The sequence below is a fragment of the Strigops habroptila genome, chromosome 2 (genome assembly GCF_004027225.2).
Source record: "Strigops habroptila isolate Jane chromosome 2, bStrHab1.2.pri, whole genome shotgun sequence".
NCBI lineage: Eukaryota > Metazoa > Chordata > Aves > Psittaciformes > Psittacidae > Strigops > Strigops habroptila.
The window spans coordinates 15130301-15153114 of NC_044278.2; the positions used below are offsets into that span (position 1 = coordinate 15130301).

At 37.0% G+C, this 22814-nt stretch overlaps 1 protein-coding gene across 3 annotated transcripts in view; it reads right to left on the reverse strand.

Annotated features, from left to right (window-relative positions):
• The window catches only part of LOC115601466 (ephrin type-A receptor 3), a 230289-nt gene that overhangs the window by 142425 nt on the left and 65050 nt on the right, over positions 1 to 22814 (reverse strand). For all 3 annotated transcript variants that reach the window (XM_030471489.1, XM_030471490.1, XM_030471491.1), the window contains exon 3: positions 13848 to 14508. In XM_030471489.1, coding sequence (XP_030327349.1) covers positions 13848 to 14508 — 661 coding nt within the window. The remainder of the gene's footprint in view (positions 1 to 13847; positions 14509 to 22814) is intronic.

Sequence of the window (22814 nt, forward strand, 5' to 3'; positions counted from 1 at the left end):
GGATAACATGCACTTAAATTAGTATCACACAAATGTTACATACTTCACTGAAATGTTTAAAAGTTCATGTTGATCTTAGTTATAGAGGCTAGCCAACTGGAATCTAAAAGTATAACACGACTAATATTAGTACACCAACTGTCTTGTATTTTAAATTATAGTACAAAGTGGTTTTGAAAGACTGACAGAGCTAAAGATCTTCACTGGGTAAACTGGCTAAACAATTCATTCATTCCTAATTTTGTAAATTTCACAATCTGATATGTAAGGAATTTCACAAATACAAAAATAAATGTATTCATTGATTTATTGTACTGCTTTCCCTAACTGTAGAGTGATATGTTGCTATTTAAAAGGAATAGCATTTTATCAAAAAGCCACATGTTCTCATCTGTCCAAGAATTTCTTATTGTTTGAAATGCTTGGCTTGTTCCCATCAAATCAATGGGAACTTTGCAACTGATTTCAAGAGACAGCAGGAGCAATCCCTATACAGAGTTAGAGACTTTGCCTGTAAAATGTACAGACAAAAGAAAAAAATATACTCCACCAGGCAACCATTCCCCATGTCCCACCTTTAGAGAAGGTGAAAGGAAGCTTTTCTGATGAGGAAAGCATTCCTCCTCATTCAGGCCACTGCGTTTTCAGCTGACAGGCTCCACCGTGCCATCATCTGTCTCTGTCACGAGTTCCACTGACTCCTACTGCGAGCCAGCAACGAGCATCAATCCTCAGCCAAACAGCCTGCCAGCCATTTCAGATGGAAAAGCTGGCTTTCTCTACCCACCTACTCTCTCTTACCAAAACAGGAACACAGTAGACAAGGATAAAAAAGTAGCCTGTGCAAAGGTCTGCAGGTCCATCGCAGCATGAGAAGGTGAAGGAAAAAGTTATGTCAACAACAACAAAGAAAAAAAATGAATGCTTTGATGTTATGAATAGCTTCTGAAGCAGAAGGTGAGGCATGCTGTGTGCAGCATAACCCCTCATGCCTTCTCCGCACATGTCCCCAGCTCCTTAAGGAAAAGTAGCCACAGAGCCACTGGCCATTTTTACTAGTTTCTCTTCAGTTGAACTCTTCCAGAATGAACAAGCCTTTATTTTGAAGGAAACATTTTATTAGAACTTATGAAACCTTTGCAAGCGTGTTCTTGATGACTCTCCAGTGGGACTCTAAAAAATGTTTTATTCCTCTGTCACTAGTTGTCTTCATAAAATATTTTCTGCTTTTCAATCTCTACACAAAATCACAAGCGTCACACCTCTTCATATTTTCAACTTGACATAAAGGAAACTCCTGATGGGACCTGGCATGAGCGATTCTGCTTATATCCAAGAGTCTCCGGTACATAACAGTTAAGTTCATTTGACTCCAAACTTCTCTATAATTAGGAAGGAAATAATACTTTTTATTTTTTCTAGAAACCTCCTCAAATTACTGCAGGATATGACTTTTACCCAAAAAGAGTGTTTCCAAATTGGTTGCAGAGACAGCATGCAACATTGTATTTATTCTTTGGTTTGTTTTTAAATCAACCTTTGGATACAGCCAGATTTTCAATTTATGGAAAGAGTCCACAGAAAGTCAACAAAACATATTACCAAGCACCACAAAACAAGTTGCAATGCCCCAAATCAGATTTACAATACAGAATAACAGACCAAAAGCCACAGCTGTATCAAAATGCACCATCTCTAAGATACCAAGAGCACTTCTAAAGTCCTAGCTCACAGCAATAGTGAAGATTTTTTTTTTTTTCAGTTCCCAGGTGATCCTAAAAAATCAGATATATCCTACAGTACGATGAATGCATGAGCCATTGTCCACATGCATTTGGGCAGGGGGGTGGGAATCTGATAGACTTGACCAAACCAATCTAGGGCAAAATCCTTCTCCTGCCCTCAAACCGCAATTCTAGCAAAAAGTTTAATGTAGAAGGCAAGAGCAGAACATGGCATCCAAGGTGCCCAAGAGAAGTTAATTTGGAGGAGCACTGCTATCCTCAAAATACATTTGATTGCTAGCTATGGTTAATCCAATGCTTCAGAGGAAAAATTAAAAATGCAACAACTCAAAAGTCAAATTACTATGCTACAGTGGAGGAAGTCCTCTGAAATAGTAGGCATTTTAAAGCAGAGTATGGAAATAATATAGACTACAAATAGACAATAATTTATGAAAAATTGTCAAAACAGTATGCTTTCTATTCTGCTGTATTTTTGAGGGAATTATAACCTGGACTTTATATCTAGTAGAAATTACTTACACACCACATATATTACTCATGAATGCAGTGTATTTCTTGCCGTACAAAAATAAGTAAACACCTGTAGATCAGATGACTGTTTCAGCCTGGTGGATGTGCAATGTATGGATACACACCTGGGGACCTGATGCTAACATGCAAATGTGAGGTAACAGCATGACTGCTACCACTGCAAGACAGACAAGGAAGCTTTCCAACCATGGATAACTGCAGGCTCTATGATAATCCCTAATTATAAGAGAATTTGGGATAGATGGCATGGTTGGGTTTTAAGGCAGTAATTTAAACACACTAGCCCTGCAAAGTAGTGATTGCACAGAAAACAATGTACTCCATTCCAAAGAAGCCCTTAATCCATGTTTAAATAAGCTCTGTACTAAACAGACTTGTGCCTGAACACCTGCTTTTACCACAGTATTTCAGGGGGTTTGTGTGTTTTTCAATTAAAAGACTAATATTTAACTTTTGGGGGAAACAGCAGAGTCTACTTGTTCAGGGAAGAGCTTAAGAATTAAAAGGTTAGGTTGTTATCACACTGCAGATGCGAATCAGCAGTAAAACTAGAAATCCAATTGAGTAAAAATTAATGTGATCTGTCTTACAATCAAGTTTCAGATGCTCTGTGGATCAGAAGCATGGCTGCAGTGTGGGGGCAAACAAGGATTAACCCCTACTCAGTCTGAAAACCTGTTACCCTATTCTTCCAGCCCTCTCAGGGATTCATTAGCTGATATGCTCCTCTTCACTGCTGTAAGGTAGTGGACAGAGAGGGCAGAGACCAGGAGGATTCAGGACCTTCCCTGACACCGCTCCACTCCACACACACCTCACCCCAGGCCACAGCAGCTGTTTGCCTACAAATCCAGCATGAAGCAGCTGTTCCCAAAGGACAAGAATGACAAATGGCACCTCTAAATCACTCTTACAAAGGGAAACAATATATATACCTGACCACTGGCAAGTGTTTTATCTCATGTCTCTCTACTAAGTACTCTGCAGAGCAGGGCAAAGGCCACTGGACTGGAGGCTCTATGAATCATCATGGAGGGGGAAGAGTCCATCCAGTTCAGGATGAGATGCAGCCCTTTGGCTTTGAAACTGCTCCCATGATTTCTGAGACGCTTCTACGTACATACTCAGAACTCCAAAAATTCAGTGACGTAAAGAAACATCAAGGAAATATTCTTAAAATACTGGCCAGAAGAGAACCAGATCATTTCCATGCTGTCTCCTCTGAGGTAAAGGCTCTTGAGAAAACAACAAATATTTTCTAGACTGCAACTTCATTTAGACAGTGCTCATTGAAACACAGGAGATGTGTCCCCATTTACTGTAGTTCAGACCAGCTTTAAATCTCTCAGTGTAACACACATTATTACAATATTGTTATTACTATATGCAGACCATTTCCATGTAAGACCTACCATACACCCAAACACAAACTTTAAACAGCCACATTTTCTCCACATTGAAATTTGAATGTCTTTTTAGCACTAAGGCATAGAGCGAACTTACACAAATACTCCTCTTCTTTTAAAGACAGCATTAAATCATACTCCTCTCTGAACTCAAATCAGAATTCTTCCTTTTCTCATGAGAGCCTTTTATTTACTTTACTAACTGCAGCATTTAGGTTTCAGTGAAACAATGACATAGGTATATTTTACTTACCATGTTAATTTTTTCCCTTGTTCTTCTCTCTCTTCCTGTTCTCCTTCCTGTTCTGACTCTTTTAAAAAAAGTCTTTAGCTTTCTTTCTTCCACCATCTGCTGTGGTTTGTGTGGGTAAAGAAAAGACACAGAAGCTGATTCCCCCTTTACTGTTAATTTCACTGCCAGTTCATCCACTCACATGGTATGAGAAAAAGGACCATCATTGCTTATTAAATGTCATGCACAAGTAGCAATTACATATGACTTTCTAATTCTGTTTCCTGTGTTAACAAATACATATTTGCACACCCCTCAGACGAAAGCTCTGGAGATCCCATCTTCACAGTCAGAGACATTATGCACTGTATAAAAATATCAGCTTAATGAATGGTCTATTAATTTATGAAACAGAAGGTTCGTTAGCTGTGGTTAACTGAGACTGCCAAACAACTTCCACTAGCATGTCCTGCTTCCTACCCAGCTCTTATCTTTTTGTTTGTTTTTTTTTTTTTTTTTCAGGGTGAACACCAGTTTTACAGCTGGAACAGTGATGTCATGTTCATGGGTAATATACCTTGACTTCACTTCAAGTCACAATCCCTCAGCCCTGCTTTAGTTTTCCATATTATTCTTCTGGGAGCAAAACCTGGAATTTCCTAGAACAGATTTGAAGAGCAGCTTGTTAAAATAACTGCCCATACCTGTCATCTCAGTATTAGGATTGCATTACCAAAATAAGAAAAAAAAAATCCTGTTAGACCTTCAGAGAATTCAAGTTGTTTTGTAATCTAAACCAGAATATTACAGCAGCTGGAGATGCCCTGTTAAACTGGAACTACATTCTCTTAAATAATTTGCTTGTATTTCTTCATATAATAATAATGACTACATTACACCATTTATTGTAAAAACAAAGGAACAATTCTATTTACTGTATCCTACAGCCTACTATGAATATTAATAAAAAAGCTAAATAAATAAATAAACCAATTATATATATGCATACTTAGAATTACCTCTTAGAGAGCTTATGGGACCGTTTAGGTTAGGTCAAGTCCTGTACGAGTGAACTCTGTATAAGGTTGCAAAACATCAAAGAACATGCTTCATATTTGACTTCAATATATTTGCCAAACTTTTTCTTTTCTTACTTCAGCTTGGCAACAGATGACCATTTCAATTTACTACTTTATAATAATCACCTTAGAGATTTTCTCTCTTCCCCTTCCCCCCCCAAGAGAATGCAAGACAAAGTTTTTCTTGCTTAAACAACAATTTTGTGCCCCATTCTCATTATATAGAAGGAGGAACAAAAACAGATGCATGCCTAGAGGTAAGGGATTTTTGGTCTCTTTGTTTAGTGGCATTTCTTAGAGCTAAGAGCTGGTTACTTCTAAGTAATTTTTTTCTGTTATTCTCCTTCCATTAAAAAACTCTGCCACATCAAAGAGAAGAGAGTCAATGTATTTTTTACGTACAACTAATTGTTGTGAATAATGGTTCCTCTAAATAGGAGGACAAATTAATTCTTCCTAGGATTTTGAACTCCTGATGACCACTTTACTCCTACATGTAAACTGACCACTACTGCTTAGGCTGAGCACAGTAAATGACTACTTTCATTAAGTTTAATGCTATTCACATGCACAATTTACTAGAATGTAAGTATGTGTATAAAGGCACTGTGACTTAAGTGAATTCTTAACTACTCTGCTAAAAGCATATAAACTCAGGTGCTGGACATCCCCTCTAACAATGCATGTCATTTTGGTTGAATATTTTGAAACAATTGTTCTATGAAACCTTGATAAGTTATAGCACAAAGAGCAGCCTGGACAAGGTTATGAACAAACTATATTTTTAAAGCTCACAACCCTTTTCTGTCACTTAATCATCATTATTAATAAAAAAAATATTATTCAAAAATAACTACAAAGGAAGTATCATGGGATAAAGTTTGATTCAAAAAAGCATACCGACTGGAAATACCAATGGCAAGTAAAAATGCATTACTTTAACCATGTTGTTGAAGAGAACTGTCCTGTATCACTTCTGCAGTTACTCAGGCTTGGCACAGTGTCAACTTTTACCATATGGCTTTTTCTTCCTTTGCTGAAAGTGAATCTTTCTGTCAAAGAGCAGCTGTTCTAAATTATCACATCAAATTTTAACCTTACAGTAGACAACCACTGAACCCACAGATTCATGGCAGTGAAACAGTTCACCTCCTTGACCCATGAAGGATTTGTCGTTGTTTAGGTCTATCTCTGCCTTAGCACAACAGATACACAGCTACACCAGCTGTCAGGGTATCCAATGCAGGCAGGTAGTTAAAGCTGATGCTACAAACAAATTCTAGGCAATTAATTTCTCATCTCTCCCTAAAAAGACTGTGTGAAGTCTAGTTGTTATGTTCCTCTTGTACTATCAAGAATAAAACTACAATTTCAAATGCAAAGAAAAAAAGACATGGCAAATGCAACTTCTATTATTCAGTTTGTCATCCAATGAAACAGTTAATTCTGATACTTCTGAAGTCTAAGTGTTTCAATAAAGTCTGATATCAATTGGTGGTTATTTAGATGTCTGCCAACAGCATGTTTTGACAACATCTTGTGCTTCATGCTGAGCAGCAGCAGACACATAGAAGATTCTTGTCATCTTGTACTCATCTTTCAAGATGGTTCTTACTTTAAAAGCATTTCCTTGAACGTTATCAAAACTTACAGCTCTCACTACAATTGCTCTCTATTAAAGTCTAGTACCAGCTGTCAGTTGTAATGCAAACCCCTGTTAGCCTTTGTAAGTTCCACTCTGGAACTAATAAGGGATTGTCAGATAGCTCTGTACACAGGCACAAGTGGCAGAGAAACCGACGGGAAAAAGCACGTATTCAGTGAAATCACACTAACAATACAACCTTTGTGCAACTCTGAGCTAAGCTGATATTGAAAGTCACCAAAGACAGTACAAGCAAAACATGCTCAGGATGATACTATTAATTTAGTTTTTAATCTTTTGAAAGCCTCCAAAGAAGCAAAGCCATTAAAATGAAAAGGTTAAGGAAATGCCAGCAAGATCCCTTAGGATTCTCAGTGATAGATATCCATAAGATATTTGCAGTAAAATCCTGCACGAAAAGTCAGCACTAGTGGCCTGAAACACTTAAGTGTTGGAGCTTTAGGGTGAAAATTTCAATGTTAAAAAGAGTAAGCAAATGTCTCCTACATACTTATTAAATCGTAGAGAGTCTGGGTCAATATCCAGTACATTCCACTGCTCCGGCGGGAGAGAGAGGGGTGTTGGGTTTTTTTGTTGGGCTTTGGGGGGGTCTTTTTGTTGCTTGAAAAGCAGGTCACGGGGACAAGGAAGAAATTGCCAAAATACACATAATGTGGCATAGAAAGCACCATCTCTAAACTGATAAGAGATCTGGACTGAACAACCATACAGTGCAACTATATGAAGTTGCATTTTGTGAGTCATTAACATTTTTACAAATATTTCATTTTTAAGTGAAACTTTCCATTCCCCAACTAGTTTCAAATACAAAAGTTCAATTCTGAATTGCCTAGTCATGTCACATGTTGACACTGTAGTACTGAACAACTCGGAGAGATGTATTAGCAAGCTTTTTAAAGAACCCTAATTATTGAACATTAAAATTTATAATAAATCACAATCTCCAATAAATTTAGAAAGATTCTTCTCAGCTACAGAGCAGTGAGACAATTTTCTAACTTAATAATCTGTATTATTGAAATTAGTGTCATATTGAAATGCTCTTTTTAAGTAATTTCAGAATATTTCTTAAGTTTCTGATGAAGAAATTTTGCCTCGAAAACTTGCATTTTAAATCTACTGCTTATGATGTACAAATTAGAAAAAACTTCTCAAATTTGTAACAGTAAGAAAATGCTACATAAAAAGTTGGCTATGATCTTTCCAAAGTATTCAGTGCAACATAATTTTTCCCCTATGAAAAATAATCTCGATATCTCTGACATAACTTATGTAAAAGTTAAATAAATTTTAAGCGGAAAGGTAAATCCTTCATTGTGTGCTCTGTTTATGTACTTACAGAATATAAAGTGGATAAAAACAATGAATATTTTACAAATAAACTGATTCATAATTTATAGCTCCTGTCATTTTAGTTTACTAGCTTGAAAGATTAAGAGTCCCTTTTAAAAAGCATCTCTCTCGTTTTTTAAAAATCACAACAATACTTACAACCAAAGGAAAAAAAATACACCTCAAACCTCTGCTTTATAAAATGTGAATCCCTAGCTTTTTTCAGATTACGTGTGAAAGGAAACTCTCTTAATACTTCCTTTAGCATATTATATGATCTTCACATGATCAGTTTCTGTATTTTATTAAACATAATTATTCCTGTACAGAGCCTAAGAGTTAAAACCACACACTTCTGTAGCATAAGCAACATAACTGAGCCACTCAGCTATTTCCAAGGGAAAATGTTATTGTGTTTGCAATTGCAGCAGGCACACATGCCTTCCATCTGCTTTCACTTGCGCAGAGTTGAGTAGTTCCTCCCAGTACCCTTTTCTCTTTACAAATAAAGTTATCTTTTATCTACTGATACAAGCAAATAAAAAGTATATTTACTTATGCAGAGACAAAATGGTTAAAACGTAGAAGAAAAAAGAAATCTGGAGAAATGTTTTTCATCCTTAGTATTAATCATGTTTAACATATTTTATCCTAAGTACAGCATTCATTCTACTGAAAGAATTAAGCAATATATGCGATGGTTCAGATTTAGCAGCCACGGATGGCATTCCTTTCATATCTCCACAAACTCAGAGAGAGAAATATTATTTAGGATATGCTCACCATATGACTTGAAGCATTGAATAATTTAGTGTTAGGGGAAATTTTGTGAAGTCATTTTTGCAATAACCAGGCACAGTGGGCGAACTTCACCTCTCCCTCCTTTACCCCTTCCTCCCTTTTCTCCCATTCAATCCATCTGATTAATAGCTAAAAATTATATACATAAGGAAGGACTGTTGAATTACATTCTCTTTTTTCATCTGCCTTTGTTATAGAAAATGTGTCAGTCACTTGTGGTTAAAGCTTACAATTTTATTACATAGTATTACATAGGAAATTTACAATTTAGACTTACTCAATGCCAGCGACTAAAATTTTGAACTATACCTTGAAATGACAGCATGAAGAAAATGTAACTTAGTGCTTTTTGAGTAATTTTGTTTGGGCCCAGCAATTTAATTTTACATTTGATAATGGGAGCCACAAAGCTTGGTTTTGGTCTAAAGGGTCACCTGCTGGAAGCATTCAAAAGAACATTCAAGCTCACTCACACTCCCACATGGATAAACAATTGCCCATTGCATGTTTGCTAATTAAGTACATCATCATGATAAATATTGTTCTGCATGTCCAGCTAGTCTTTCTGAAGTGCATGAAATAAACCAACAACAGAATAGACACATTCAGGATGGAAGAGATTTATTAGTCCAAACCTGCCAGTGCAGGATTTCCTTTATCATCCAGTTACTGCATTTTTAAAAAACAGCTCCTGAAATGAGGCTTCCATTACTTTCCCGAAGAGACTTCTCGATCATTACAGAACTAAAGACATTTTTTCTGTCATTGATCCTATATTTTCCCATTCATTTTGATACTATTACCCCAACTGACCAACTTTCACATTGTGAGATCTATTTCCTCTCTGTAGCTTTTCCATGTACAAATCACTCACTGGGCAGGTGATGTGAATGCTCCTTTTCTTTTATTGGACTTTGGGCTGTTCCAAACACTACACCACTGTATAATCTCCTGGTGTACTTACAACTTACACATTGCACAGAAGCCCCACTGCCCTTTTCATAAAAATCACATTGTTTACTTTCAATATGTACAGAGAGTCAAAAAGGATGAGTTGAGGTATGGAACAATTTAGCCTATCCTCCAAATAAGAAGGCACTAATAGAGAGAGGGACTTGGGAAAATAGATATTAGAGATATTAGACATGAAAGAGACCTTGAAAATTGTTAATAAAGAAGCTGAAAAGGGAGCAGTTATTACTTTCTCACTATACAAGGACATGGAAACCCTTATCCAACTGACTTAAAACAGAAGGCTTAAACATAGGAAGAAGATATGTTTTACACATAAGACAAGATTTGACATTCACTACCACAGAAACTTAAAGACTAAAAATATAAATGAGTCAAAAAATAAACAGGTGACATGTCACCTATTATACATAGTTTTACTTACAAGATGTATCTTAAGTCTTAGAAAGTGAACAGGAGATTGGCAGAAGCTGAAAGGTATACCCTGCAAAGCAGCTTTTCATACAGTTTCTTATACTTTTCCTTAGAATCTGCCACTAGCCACTGCCAGAGAAATAATACTAAGGCAGGCAAATCTCTGATCTGATCTGCTATGGTTGTTTGATGAGGAACCAAATGAAAAGAGTTATCCTTGTTGACTGGGGAACAGGATGTAGACCAGAAAGCATTAGGTTTAGTGTGCAGGTCCAGCCAGCTGGGTTTTTTTCCCTAATTGAAACAAATTAAAATGCACTAATTCCAAGAGAGAAGATGCTATAAAGACGTAGTTTGGTCAAAATGGCATGAAAACATATTTTAGAAAGGCATTGTGAGGAAGAAGTCCTATTGAACCATGAAATATTACAGTAAGATTGACAGGATCACTACAATGCAAGTGTTAACAAGGCTGTAATAAGTCTGTGGTGGATTACATACCATATTTAGTTAACTAACATACATACTAACTAAGGGGGAAAAAACTTATGAAAAAGTAGCTTTTCCAAGACGTTCCCCAGTACATCTTACCTTACGTTATACAAACCCAATCCCCAAAACACTGACCAGGTACAAAAGTCTTTGCTAGGAGGGGTGTTAAACTGTTAACCTAAAGTATACCATGAAGACCAGAATTCCTCTGGTGAGGAATACAATTTGCTTTTGAGAAATCATTTCTACACACACAGAATAAGGAAGACAAGGATGGTGACAGCAAAATTGGTCTCGCTTGTTTAACTGACAGGTAGGCATTGTACTGCTGCACACGTAAAATGTTTATCAGCTGCTAGGACCCAAAACAGAACAACAATCTTTTCAACAAGAAACAATACCCTGAGTAAAGCAAATATTCCAATCTTGGCTTTTCATAATTTAGATACAAGTATGTTCTATAAACATGTATAGTTTTATATATACATGTACATAAACAGCAAAAAACGGCTTGAGCCTTATGCCAATGTCTCCTGGCTATGCAGACAAAGGGAAGCAGTCGTGGAAAATGGTATAGATTGTGTTATTTGGGGGAATGACTGTGCCTTAATATTTTTCCAAGTACCAAGAAAAACTGTTCTGAGTGAATTTTAAATAGGCTGATTATACACTATTAGGGTGTTTCATTTTAAACATCAGTGATAATTTCCTGCTAATGCAAAACGACACTGTTTCTGAAAACAGTGTTATGGAAGCAATCAACATCAGCAACAGTCTGAATGGAGGATCAGTGACAGACACTAAGCTGTTGAATATTTTCAATTACTGGGAAGAGAATATTTTCTATTACTTGTTACCCTTTCAAACTTCAACTGAAACACTACTTTTTTCTTAAATTATGCCTTCATTCCAGCCCAGCTTTGTAACACCATTTTGGATCTTCTTCAGATTCTGTAGTCAGGATTGTCTGACTTTGCTGTCCTTTTGTTGACAAAAGAAAAAAACAAAACCAATACCCCTCCCCCCAAAAAAAAAACCCCACAACAAAAAACAAAACCAACAAAACAAAACCACCTACAACAAAAAAACAAACAAAAAAAAACCAAAAACCAAAACCAACTTAAACCCCAACACCCTAAAGGAAGGAGCAAGATGAAGGAGAGAAGAACAGGAAAAGAAAAGGTGCAGGAACAGCCTTGAGCCTGTGGTCAGAACTGAGCTCATTTCTGAGCATTCAAACTCTGCTGAGTTACTGATGCCAGCAAATGGGAGGTTTTGAATTACTGACTGCTTTTAGAGTGCCACTTCAAACACATCACACTGAAAATATTTATAAATATGACTTACAATAAAAGTTAGTAGAACATTTTATGTTAAATCACAATAAACGAGAAGGACCTGTCACTATTGTTAATGGTTTCATCATATATCACTCCCTTGATCAACAGTTGGTGAGGAAGAGTTAGGGGGAAGAAGAAAGAGATAGTAGTCCTATGGACTGATTTTATGCCTTCCAAATCACATATGATATACCCACATATGGATATGAACTCACTCCTAATCTCTGCAGAACTCAGTAGGAGCTGCCTTGCCTACCCCAAGCATTTGAGAATCTGTTTTTAATAAAACATTTTGGTTTAGTTTATTTCATTTAGTTCAACATTTGTTCAGTTGTAGTCTGTCACTTTCTGGACTGATTGTCTTTGTGTGTTCATGTGTAAGTGAAATGCTAAACCAACAGCTTTCAATCATTTACGAGGATACAGGTTCTACAGTAAGCAAGACAGTGCTTAAAAGAGTATCACTAAAAATTTAGCATTTTTAAGTGTAGCTATAGGAGGCCCTAGATAAAGCATTTCTGAATAATAAAATACCCGCTCCTGGATTCAACTCTTAATGGAAGAGTAGAACTTGTTTTTCTTACTATCAATATCTAACTGCAGAAAAAGATACTCAACAGACTCAGCTCCCCAATTTATTCATCTTGAGGTCAAAACCAGTGTTAAAACTTATTTTAAAAGCAAAACCAAAAATCCCCACACTCTTACCCCTTTCCTCACACAACTTCCTGGCATATTCTGGAAAAAAGTCACCTTAATTTGAGCAACAGTTTTCACAACTGCCTGTCTGTGGTTTGGTGGCCTCCTAGTAGCTCCCCAGGACTTACTGTTTGACTAAGCTTGCTGTAGGACTGATGAAAAAAGAATAGGTGCTCTCTCAACCAGGTTCAGAATACTTTAAATTTCTGTTCTTATGCATACATGCATATGTGCATGATACAAACACACAAACACCATCCCACCCCCCCAGTAAATAGCTACCACTCCTTCCATCCATGGCATTTCTAGAGGTTACTGTTTAACTTTTATTTATTTATTTAATGGAAGACCCTTTGCCACAGCCAGCACCCTTTGAGGCACTCTGTGAAAAGAGGTTTAAGATTCAACTAGCACAAAACTTCAACATGTACTTTTATAGTAAGCAAAACGTAGACCACCACAATTTCAGTTGATATTAAAATCAGGGAAATATAATATGCATTTCTCTAATGTTTACAAGACCATTTGTGGAAAAACTCAAAATCCCTGGCATAGTCTTGTTCTTGGGAGCATTCACATAACCACAGTTTACAGAAACCAAAAGTTTGGAGAAAATTATTTTGAGTATTCATGCAAATGCAATTTTGAAGTTCAAATATTAATTTTCCAAATGGATCTGCATTTAGGAACTATGGTATCCAAAACAATGCTACCTGTTTTTTTCTGACCAATCCTAATTAATCAACACAGCTCAGTAGCAAAAATTATACATCAAGCCACAAAGTTTAAAAAAAAAAAAAAAAAAAAAAATCACACAAAAAATCAAATATTTTGACACAAACAATGCATTTGAGAAAATTATAATCTACTGAAATGAGGTCTAAGACTTGTAAGAGAGGCTAGATGTGCTACACACTGTATCAACTCAAAAGCAGCTGTTGACCTTTATCAAATATTTGTAGCAAATTACATTATTTACACAGATTAATTAAACCCCATTTTCATGGCGATTTTATGAACTAATTTAATTCTGTCAAGAATTTGCAGAAAATTAATATGACCCAATACACAGAGTAGGGATATAAAGTGAAGCTCCTGTTAATAATTGAACTATGAACATGGAGGGCATTGTTACCTTGGCACGCAAAGCCTCTTTCTTCATAGCCAGCATTACACAAGCACTTCCCTATGGGCACTAGCCATTCTCCTTCTGTACTGCAATACATCTTGGGTGGCTCTTCCTCCTTGGAATGATTGACACAAGAACCCCGCACCTCCACCAGTGACTGGGAGTCCATGGGTACTGTATCTGGAAACATGGCGAGGTTCTTGACAGTGAAAGGGCACTTCTTGAAGTACACTCGCACTGAGACTAAGGCAACACACGCACCTACATCTTGAAAAGCCAAGTAAAAGCCTTTCCTGCTGACAGGCCCCACCTCACGGACTTCTGTATTCAGCTTTAGAATTCGGTCCCCAAGATCCATTTGGGTGAAGCTCTCATCAGCTGCAATAGTGTCGATCTTTGTAAACTGATGCTCTCTGAACTTTACTGAATGGTCATCATCAGACTCCATATAATACAGATTGAAAGTCTCTTTGCAAGTGCCCAGAACTAGAGGGATACTATTACAGTCCCGCAAGGTAAACTTGAGCTCCACATATATCTTCTGAGCTGAATTGCGTGGAATCCAGTTTGTTCGCAGCCAATTGTTTTGACTGTGATCCATAACATTGCACACTTGGTAAGTTCTGATTGGCGTATAATGCTCATCAACACCACTAATCTCTTCCCACTGGAACAAGAGAGAAAAGAAAAAAAAAAAGAAAACAGAAAAAATGAAATATTTCGAGATTATACCAATAAAAATCACATTTAGAGTCAAAAGCTGTGAAAAAGCAAAAATCACTTTGCTCAAAATCACTATAAAATAGACAAAGTCTGGGCAAGCTTGCACTTACTTTTTTCCTCTTAAAACACATAAACATATTAAATGAACACAGAATTCACCATTAAGAAGTCAGTCTTCACCAAGTTATTTCAAGGTGGCATGAAAGAAATGCTACAGCTGGTTTGCATTATTAAAAAAACTGTGCTTTCTTAAATTCCATGCAGTGCTGTCCTTTCAATTGTGATTCCAACATGTCTTTACTACAACCACACTCATGTCAAACAGAAGAGGTTTACTAGGACACCACCACATTTTCACTGTTAGAATCAAGTTGTATTTCAAAGATTAAACAAAATTTAAAATATCACAAGCAAAAGCCAATGGCTCCCACTGAAATTTCACATAGTCATAATGAAAGGTTAGTTTTAAATTTATTCAAAGCACGACAACTGATTTTGCCTGGGATATGCGTCCTCTGGACAAACAGTCAAGCTTAGCCCAGTTTCCAGAGTTATTAAAAATTACCACCAACATACCGTATCTTGGTTACCTAAATCTTCTGTGGACTAGATAGGCTATGATGCTAAAATGATTTTTAAAGAATACAGTCATCATTTGTTTTTACATCAGTAATAAGATGATAAACTTGACCCAGACAGGGAAGGAGTGGGTTTCCTTTTTGTGAACTACTCATGGCCCGGTCCTACCTGATACCTGAAGTCACTCTTACCAGAGAGGACTATTTACCAATCACAGGAAAAAAGAAATTCTATAGGGATGCTCAAAGTAAATATTTACTGTTAGCCACGTACCATACAAAACTAAGTGACTTGAGATGTATCTTTCTTCACTTTCTCCCTGAATGGATGACTAGGACCAAATTTTTTTTGTTTTTTTTAGGGTCATCATTCTTCAGCTTTTATGCACACAAAAGCTGCAGCTATTCTATATTCCCAGTCTTAAAATACAAAATGAAGTGCCTCACCACTAAAGCGCTATAACTCATGCAATGAATAATGCCTTTATGGACTCACAATACTACCGAAGTTGAAAGAAACCCTTCCAGATCTTCTAGCCCAACCCCCTGCTCATGCAGGGTCAGCCAGAGCAGGTTGCTCAGGATCCTGTCCAGTCTAGCTTTTGAATATCTCCAAGGATGGAGACTTCACAGCCTCTCTGGGCAGCTGTGCCCATGTTTGTTTGTATTCAGAGTAAAAACATTTGTCCTTATGTTTAAATGGAATTTCCTGTATTTACAATTGTATCCATTGCCTCTTGGCCTTTCACTGGGCACTGAAGAGTCTAGCTCCGTATTGTCTATATCCTGTCATCAGGCATTTATGCACACTGGTAAGATGGCCCTGAGCCTTATCATCTTCTGTTCTATGCTTCAAAGTTAATTTCACAAACAAATGAGGTAAAGTTCCTATCATGATAATGAAGCACATACTAATAAGAGCATATGGTAGCACAGCAACTACAGAAATCCTTGCTTCGCTGTCACCCACGTACGCAGCCTCTGCAAAAAACCACAAATGCTATCCCATGCAACCAGATGCAGTGCAGCTGAGGAACAACAGAGCTTCAAACAGAGCTGCTGCATGGTACAAAAACTAGAGATGCAAGGTACACAAAATTAAGTATGTCATGAAAAATCACTCACCCCCAATTTCTTTGAGGGAAGGGAGACAAAGAACAACTTCTATCAAAAAAACACCTTCCCTCAAAAATAAAATCACATCAATGTTATATTTAAGATCTCAGCCTAACAATTACTCATTTTACATATGCGTCATTTGATGCAGGACCTTGGTGTACTGCATAGCAAACATTAGGAGAGGAAAGTACTATTCCCACTATACTGACAAAAAAACTGAGGTGCAGAAGTGTAAACTGTCTTTACAGTTTTCTGATTTTACAACATATGCATTGTAGACACACACACAAAGAAAGAAAAAGAAAACAAAGAAATAGCCACATCAGAGTAACATCTGAGAGTTCTCAGTCCCAACCGCCTTAAGGAAGTTTGATATGACTAAGAGCTAGTCTGCACAATGAAATTGTCCACAAAACACTGAAGATGTGATTTTAAATCGTGTTATTAAACCAGCAGATAAAAAGCAGTATAAATACTCTTCCTTTAATTGAAACAACGTTTATTTTAGTTCACTTTACAGATCTGACTATACACAAGTTTTATCTCTTCCTGACTAGTTCAACAGAGTTAAAAACACAATCTTGGATGTGTATACAGCAGCTGAAACGCTGCGGCAAGCCATAATATGCTACATTGCCAAAGAGAGCTAGCAGTACAGAGACTTTCTGAGTCAAAGATACTACACTAGAACTCATAGTCACTTGAGAGCTTGGAGTCACATGGCAGCCCATCAAACAAGGATAAGCTCTTGCCTGCAAAAGAAGCAGCTGGACCCTGGCTCCCAGCCTCTGCCAAGTTCCCAAAACTGAGCGCAGGACTCTCCTCTGACAGATGTCCTTGTACAAGCATGGCTCCTGAGTCAATAATCCAACGCTCTCGCAAAAAGCCATTCAGATGCCGTAATTGCCTCCCATGAAGCTGGATATACCTATTTGACTACAGGTATTACCTAACAAAAATATTCAGTTACAACAACTGGATGAAATTAGATAAGATTATACAATGAAACATCATTTTATGGACATTTAAAGCAACTCACACTGATTCATGATCTACTTATTATCTCTTCCATATAATTTCTAATCAGTTCAACATATTTTAGATGTCCAGTGGGAGACAGAAACAAAACTTGCAGAATTTAAAGCATCTCCATGGCAGATGTTATTTTTCTGAACAAGTTTCATTGAAATGTTTTTTCCCAGAAGTTTCTTATCCAAAATGCTTAGACTGAGAGTTGACTGTAGATGTATGAATTACACAATAAAGGTGGCACCACTACTATGTTCTTCACCTAAAGTTACAATGTGCAATTATCACTTCATTAACTTGCAATGAAGACAAAATTGCTTTGGAACAATTGTATTCCATGCTAGTCCACTTACATAAACAGCAAAATTTCAAATCTGTCATTTCATGCTGAAGCATTGCTGAATGGAAGCACACTTCGTCTCACACCACCATCGCTGATGGGCTCAGCCAGGTCTATCTTGGAGCTGGCTGGTGTTGGCTCTGTCGTGCACAGGGGAGGCTTCTGGCAGCTTCTCACAGAAACCACCCCTGTAGCCCTCCCGTTATTAAAACCTTGTCACTTAAACCCAGTGCAATACTTTAGCTTTAAAGAGAAGTACTGTCACAAAAACATGCTGGCTATTAAAAAGATAAGTGGCAATGGGAAGCAAACCCATTGTGCAGCATCACCAAGAAGCCTGTTCAGTATGACAGCATTCAGTGCAGTTTTACTTGGTATAGGCATCATTCTGACCTATATTCCCAAACAGCTAGCTGCAATAACAGAACAACAACATAGGAGATAAAAAGTAAAGGAAGAGATATATAAACAGGAATAAGTATAGGATAAATTTTATTTCCAAATTTTAGAGAAAAGCAGAGTGTAAAAAAATCTAAGATATTCCTTATAATAGAAGACAATAGATCTTTCTTACAACAAAAGCTACAGAGAAGGTGCCCTTACTGTAGGGAACAAAAGAGATACAGTAATGGGAAGAATAATTAGAAACAAAAAGTATCTAAGGATACTTTAAAAAAAAGTATCTAAGGTATTTTAAACACAAGAGGAAAATGCTGACTTGCTGGAAGGTGGGGGTCTAAATCAGCTAATAGAAGAGTTCAGAGTTACTATGTTTTAATTAAAATGAGTCTTTGTATCTTAGGATGCATAAAGAAAAGGACAGCATTTTGAGTATGCAGAAACCTTGTTGAACAGGTCAAAAGGCAGGTAGCTATAATAAATAATAGGAGACTGAAAAGTCATGAAGAAGAATTCAGCCAAAATGGAAAAGAGATGATGAAATGCGAAGAGAATAATGCAACAATGATATGAGATGCATGGAAAAAAAACAACTAAACAAACTTCAGATGCCAGGCAGATATTTACTTTATATAGGCCAAACAGATAGGTGAAAGGGGCATGCTTTTCACCTTATGCATTGAGTCCAGTTGCTGCTGTTTCCTTATGCTACTGCAGTTTCAGCTTCCTTTCCTCCCACCTTCAGCTTCCCAGAACTATTCCCATCCCATGGAAAACTGGCACTGAGTAGGAGGCTAATTTCCATTGAATCAATTCTCCTAAACAGTACATCATGCAACTACTAGTATTTCTGCAGAAGCAAGAATATAACGCAATGGGCAAGAAAGAATCAAGCAAGAAAGTATGGTCACCCAAACTCAGTTACCTTGGAAACCCACCTGGAACTCAAAAGAAGAAAAATCTATTTCTGAGGATAGTGCATTTTCCCATTCAAAATTTCATCCTATTGAAGTTTTGCTAAGAGAAAATAAGAACAGTGTAAGTTTTTGTCCTCCAGATAGATTAAAAAGGTAAACCAGAAGGTATCAAAGGAATATGCAAAAGGATGAAGGAAAAGCTGTCACAAGGAGACAGACAGACTACACAGTAGTGACAGCATAGAAATACTGCAGAAAATTTGTGCACAGACACTTTCCCAGGAGTTTGGTAAGACCAGAGAAAGTTACCTGAGCCAAGAAAGAACTGGCCTTATATAATACTGAGGTGGGAGTTAGGCTGAGAACTTGAAGAAAAATCTGTTGAGATGCTGGCAGAATGACTGCATGAAAGGTCTGTACTTATACTGTGTAAATCAGACACCAGTGGGACTCAAACCTAATTCTCACCTCAATTACATGCAATTACTTGAGTAACTCTGGTCCATGGGGCATTACACTTCAAAAGCGTCCCAACTGGCATTTCTTTCTTTCAGTACTGTGCAGCTACAGAATATTTATCAGTCCTGGCTATGGTTAGACTAGAAATTACTAGCCAGGTTTTAAATGCTGGAAGAATGAAGAGACAAGAATGTCTTCCAAGCAGTTCAATAAGGTTGACAAATCCAGATTTTTTTTACTAAAAAGATTTATAAAATTGTGTCAGGAATTTTATGACAGCAAGGTAGGAGAGCTAGAAACATGAGGCTGTGACATGAGGCTTTGGGTGCTGGATTTATTCCTATCGTCAAGAGGGAAGGAAGGAACAGAGTTGTGACCACCACTTCTGAATTCACATTACACAGTACATTACATTAATGCCTCAGGCACCTTCAACACTTCTGAAACATGAAGAAGAAAAGTGCCATCGCACCACTCCCTCCTCAGCATGTCATTTGCCTTTTGGAAAGTGTTCTTTTGTTTGCTTTTCATTTTTCAAATCTTCTTTGCATACTGTTAACAGCAGGAAACAAGAAAGTGCTTTCAATGGTATAGAAAAATCTCTGAGATCCCCAGTGAGAGGATGTAACTCATACGCTCCTGTCATACTGACTGAAAAGGTTGGGACATAAAGGATTTTCTTTTCCAGAACAGATCTAGCAGTGTGTGCTAGATTTATGGCTTTGTTTTTTTAATTCCGTTTTCTTTACAAAAGGAAATGTACAGAAGTGAATATGGGCCATTTCCTAGGATGTCATGAGCAGTCTCATTAAAAAGTTCCCTCACAATGTGGGAATCTAGAACATGAGTGATCTCCTCAATTCTTTCATCCTTCCTATGGTGTACTTCAGGTTTTGTGGCTTTTTATCCTCAAAAAACAAAAAAAAAAAGTCTGAAGTTTATATTAAGAAATTGAAGGGTATTTTGTGATTTACAATAGTGCACATATGCAACTGCATGATTCAAAAACCCTATATTTTCTCTTGCAGCGACACATTGTTCTAAAACTCCTAAACTATAAAACTCCTACTAAAACCACAGTTTTATAGTTTTCAAGACACCACTGGAATCCAGGCAGCTAACTCCGAGACTCCATTGGAATTTCAGGCAACAGTCTAACAACATTTATTTACCGTTTTATTTTCCATTAAGAAATCTAGTATGATAGTGCATTTGGTATGATTCGGTATGAGCAGCAGTTCAAGTAATGACCAACTGTCCTTTAACATAAATTAATAATTCTAATAGTAGATAGATGGGATGTAACTCAATACTACATAATCGCTGCGCATGCTAGAACACAGACTGGGAATACAGTGCTGAAGAATTAGAACAATATTAACTGAGCGAAATGACTTTGAAACCACATGAAAACATCTTCATGTGCCAGGATGTCTCACCCTCAACCTTGCCAAGCAGAGCAGTCAAATCATTGCTTATTTCTGAACTAACTTGAAAAAGTGATTTTTTGTTTTGTCAGTGAAATCGCTTTTCACTATCCGTGAAGAGTTCACATAAGCCTCTACAGAACCACCACTCAAATTCCACCTGAAAAACAGGGTTTGTTCTAATACTGAAAAATTACCCTGCTCTCGTACACTGGCTCTTAGTATTCAGTACAGTTTTCAGGCGGGGGTGGGTGCGGGGAAACAAAAAAAAAAAAAAAACAAAAAAACCCAACACCAGAAAATTCACTTTCTGCTATTTAGTCCAGCAAATCCCTTCCCAAACAAAAAGATCATTATGATAAGAACTCACATTTCGGATAGTCAGTGCATGCAACTTTTCAACATTTGACTGACAAAATACCAACTGGCTAATAACCTTTTCTTCTTTTCCTTTTTCCCTCTCTTTGGTTGCCAGGCAATCTCAATAAGAAGAAGTAACCACCAAGCCATGCCATGAGAGACAGAATGAATGAAGACTAGTTTCCTATAAATCTGTGTCTCATGGTTGGTCTCCCACACAGACTCTGATATTTAAAAGTAGGTGAGCACAAAAAAGTCTCTTCCTCATCGGGAACATTAATGCCACGTCTCTCCCTCTTCCTCTCCTTCTATGGCTTATTTTCATAAATCATGTAGAGACCTTAAGCCTTTGGAGACCTCTGCTCCTCTGTGAAACTGCTAAAATTCACTTCTGAGTTCAACAACTATTAAATGGAATCTTCCTTTTCCTTGTACATACACAGTAAGTGCATACTAGTTTCCAGTTTCTCTAGAGATTATACCACAAAGGTGGCAATGGCTTCACATACAGGACAAGCATAGTATTTAGAACTGCTTAGTGTAGACACTATGCATTTCTATTAAAGCTTTAGCAGGAGAAGAAAAAAAACACAACCAACAAACACTCACACCAAAAAAACCCAAACAAACAAACAAACAAACAAACCAACCACACTCACACACACACAAAAACCCACCAAAAAAACCCCCACACCAAAAAAACTCACACATCTATATTTGCAAATAGAAAATCAAAATATTCTATTCTGAGCGTAAAGGTAGGCACATGAAGCTTTTAGGAAGCACTTGGAAAATGTTGGAAGAGTCCAAAACTCCACAATACATTTTCAATTCCTATATGTGCTGAGATGACTGATCTGCAGGCCTTTGAGATATTACTCTGTATTATACTAACACCAATTACAATTAGTATTGTCCTCAGCAAGTAATTTTAAATGAAATTAATGATTTAAAAAAAAGAAAAAAGTGTCAGCTGGCAGTTCAGTAGAAGTTCTGAGCACAAGCATAAAGTAGACATTCCTGCTGAGAAGTTCATTCCATTGGAAATAAGAGATTGACATTAAATAAGTATTTGACTTTTTATTTAATTATTCTTTTCAGAATTGTATTTCCTTGTGCCAGAAATGTATAAACATTAAATTAATTTTCTTATATTGGAAAATGGAAGTGCTACTAACAAGCATTCTTTATGAAAGTAATTCAGTTCCAATGACAACCTTGTCCAGTTGATATTAAACCACATTTTGTATCTTTGTTGCTGTAGTAGGTAAGCACCCTTCAGCATTACACAATGCTCTCTGCTATTTTTCTTAAGAATGGGAAATTAGTCCTCACTGATATAAAACTTTCATTTACTTTTTGCTGTCTATCTGACACTTGCCTAAGAATCCTTGATCTTGCTTTCAAGGGACATTTGCCATTAACTTTAACAAGAGCATGAGCATAACCTGAGTTGAAAAGTTGAAATAAACCCCCACCTCCTAAGGAAAATGCACTGTGTTAAGCAAGACTTTCAGAAAGGAATAAAAATGAACAAAGAAGATTGGGCAGAGGGAAACCACAACAAAAAGACAAACTATCACAGCCATTTCTATCTGTATACAAGAACACAAGAGATCTAC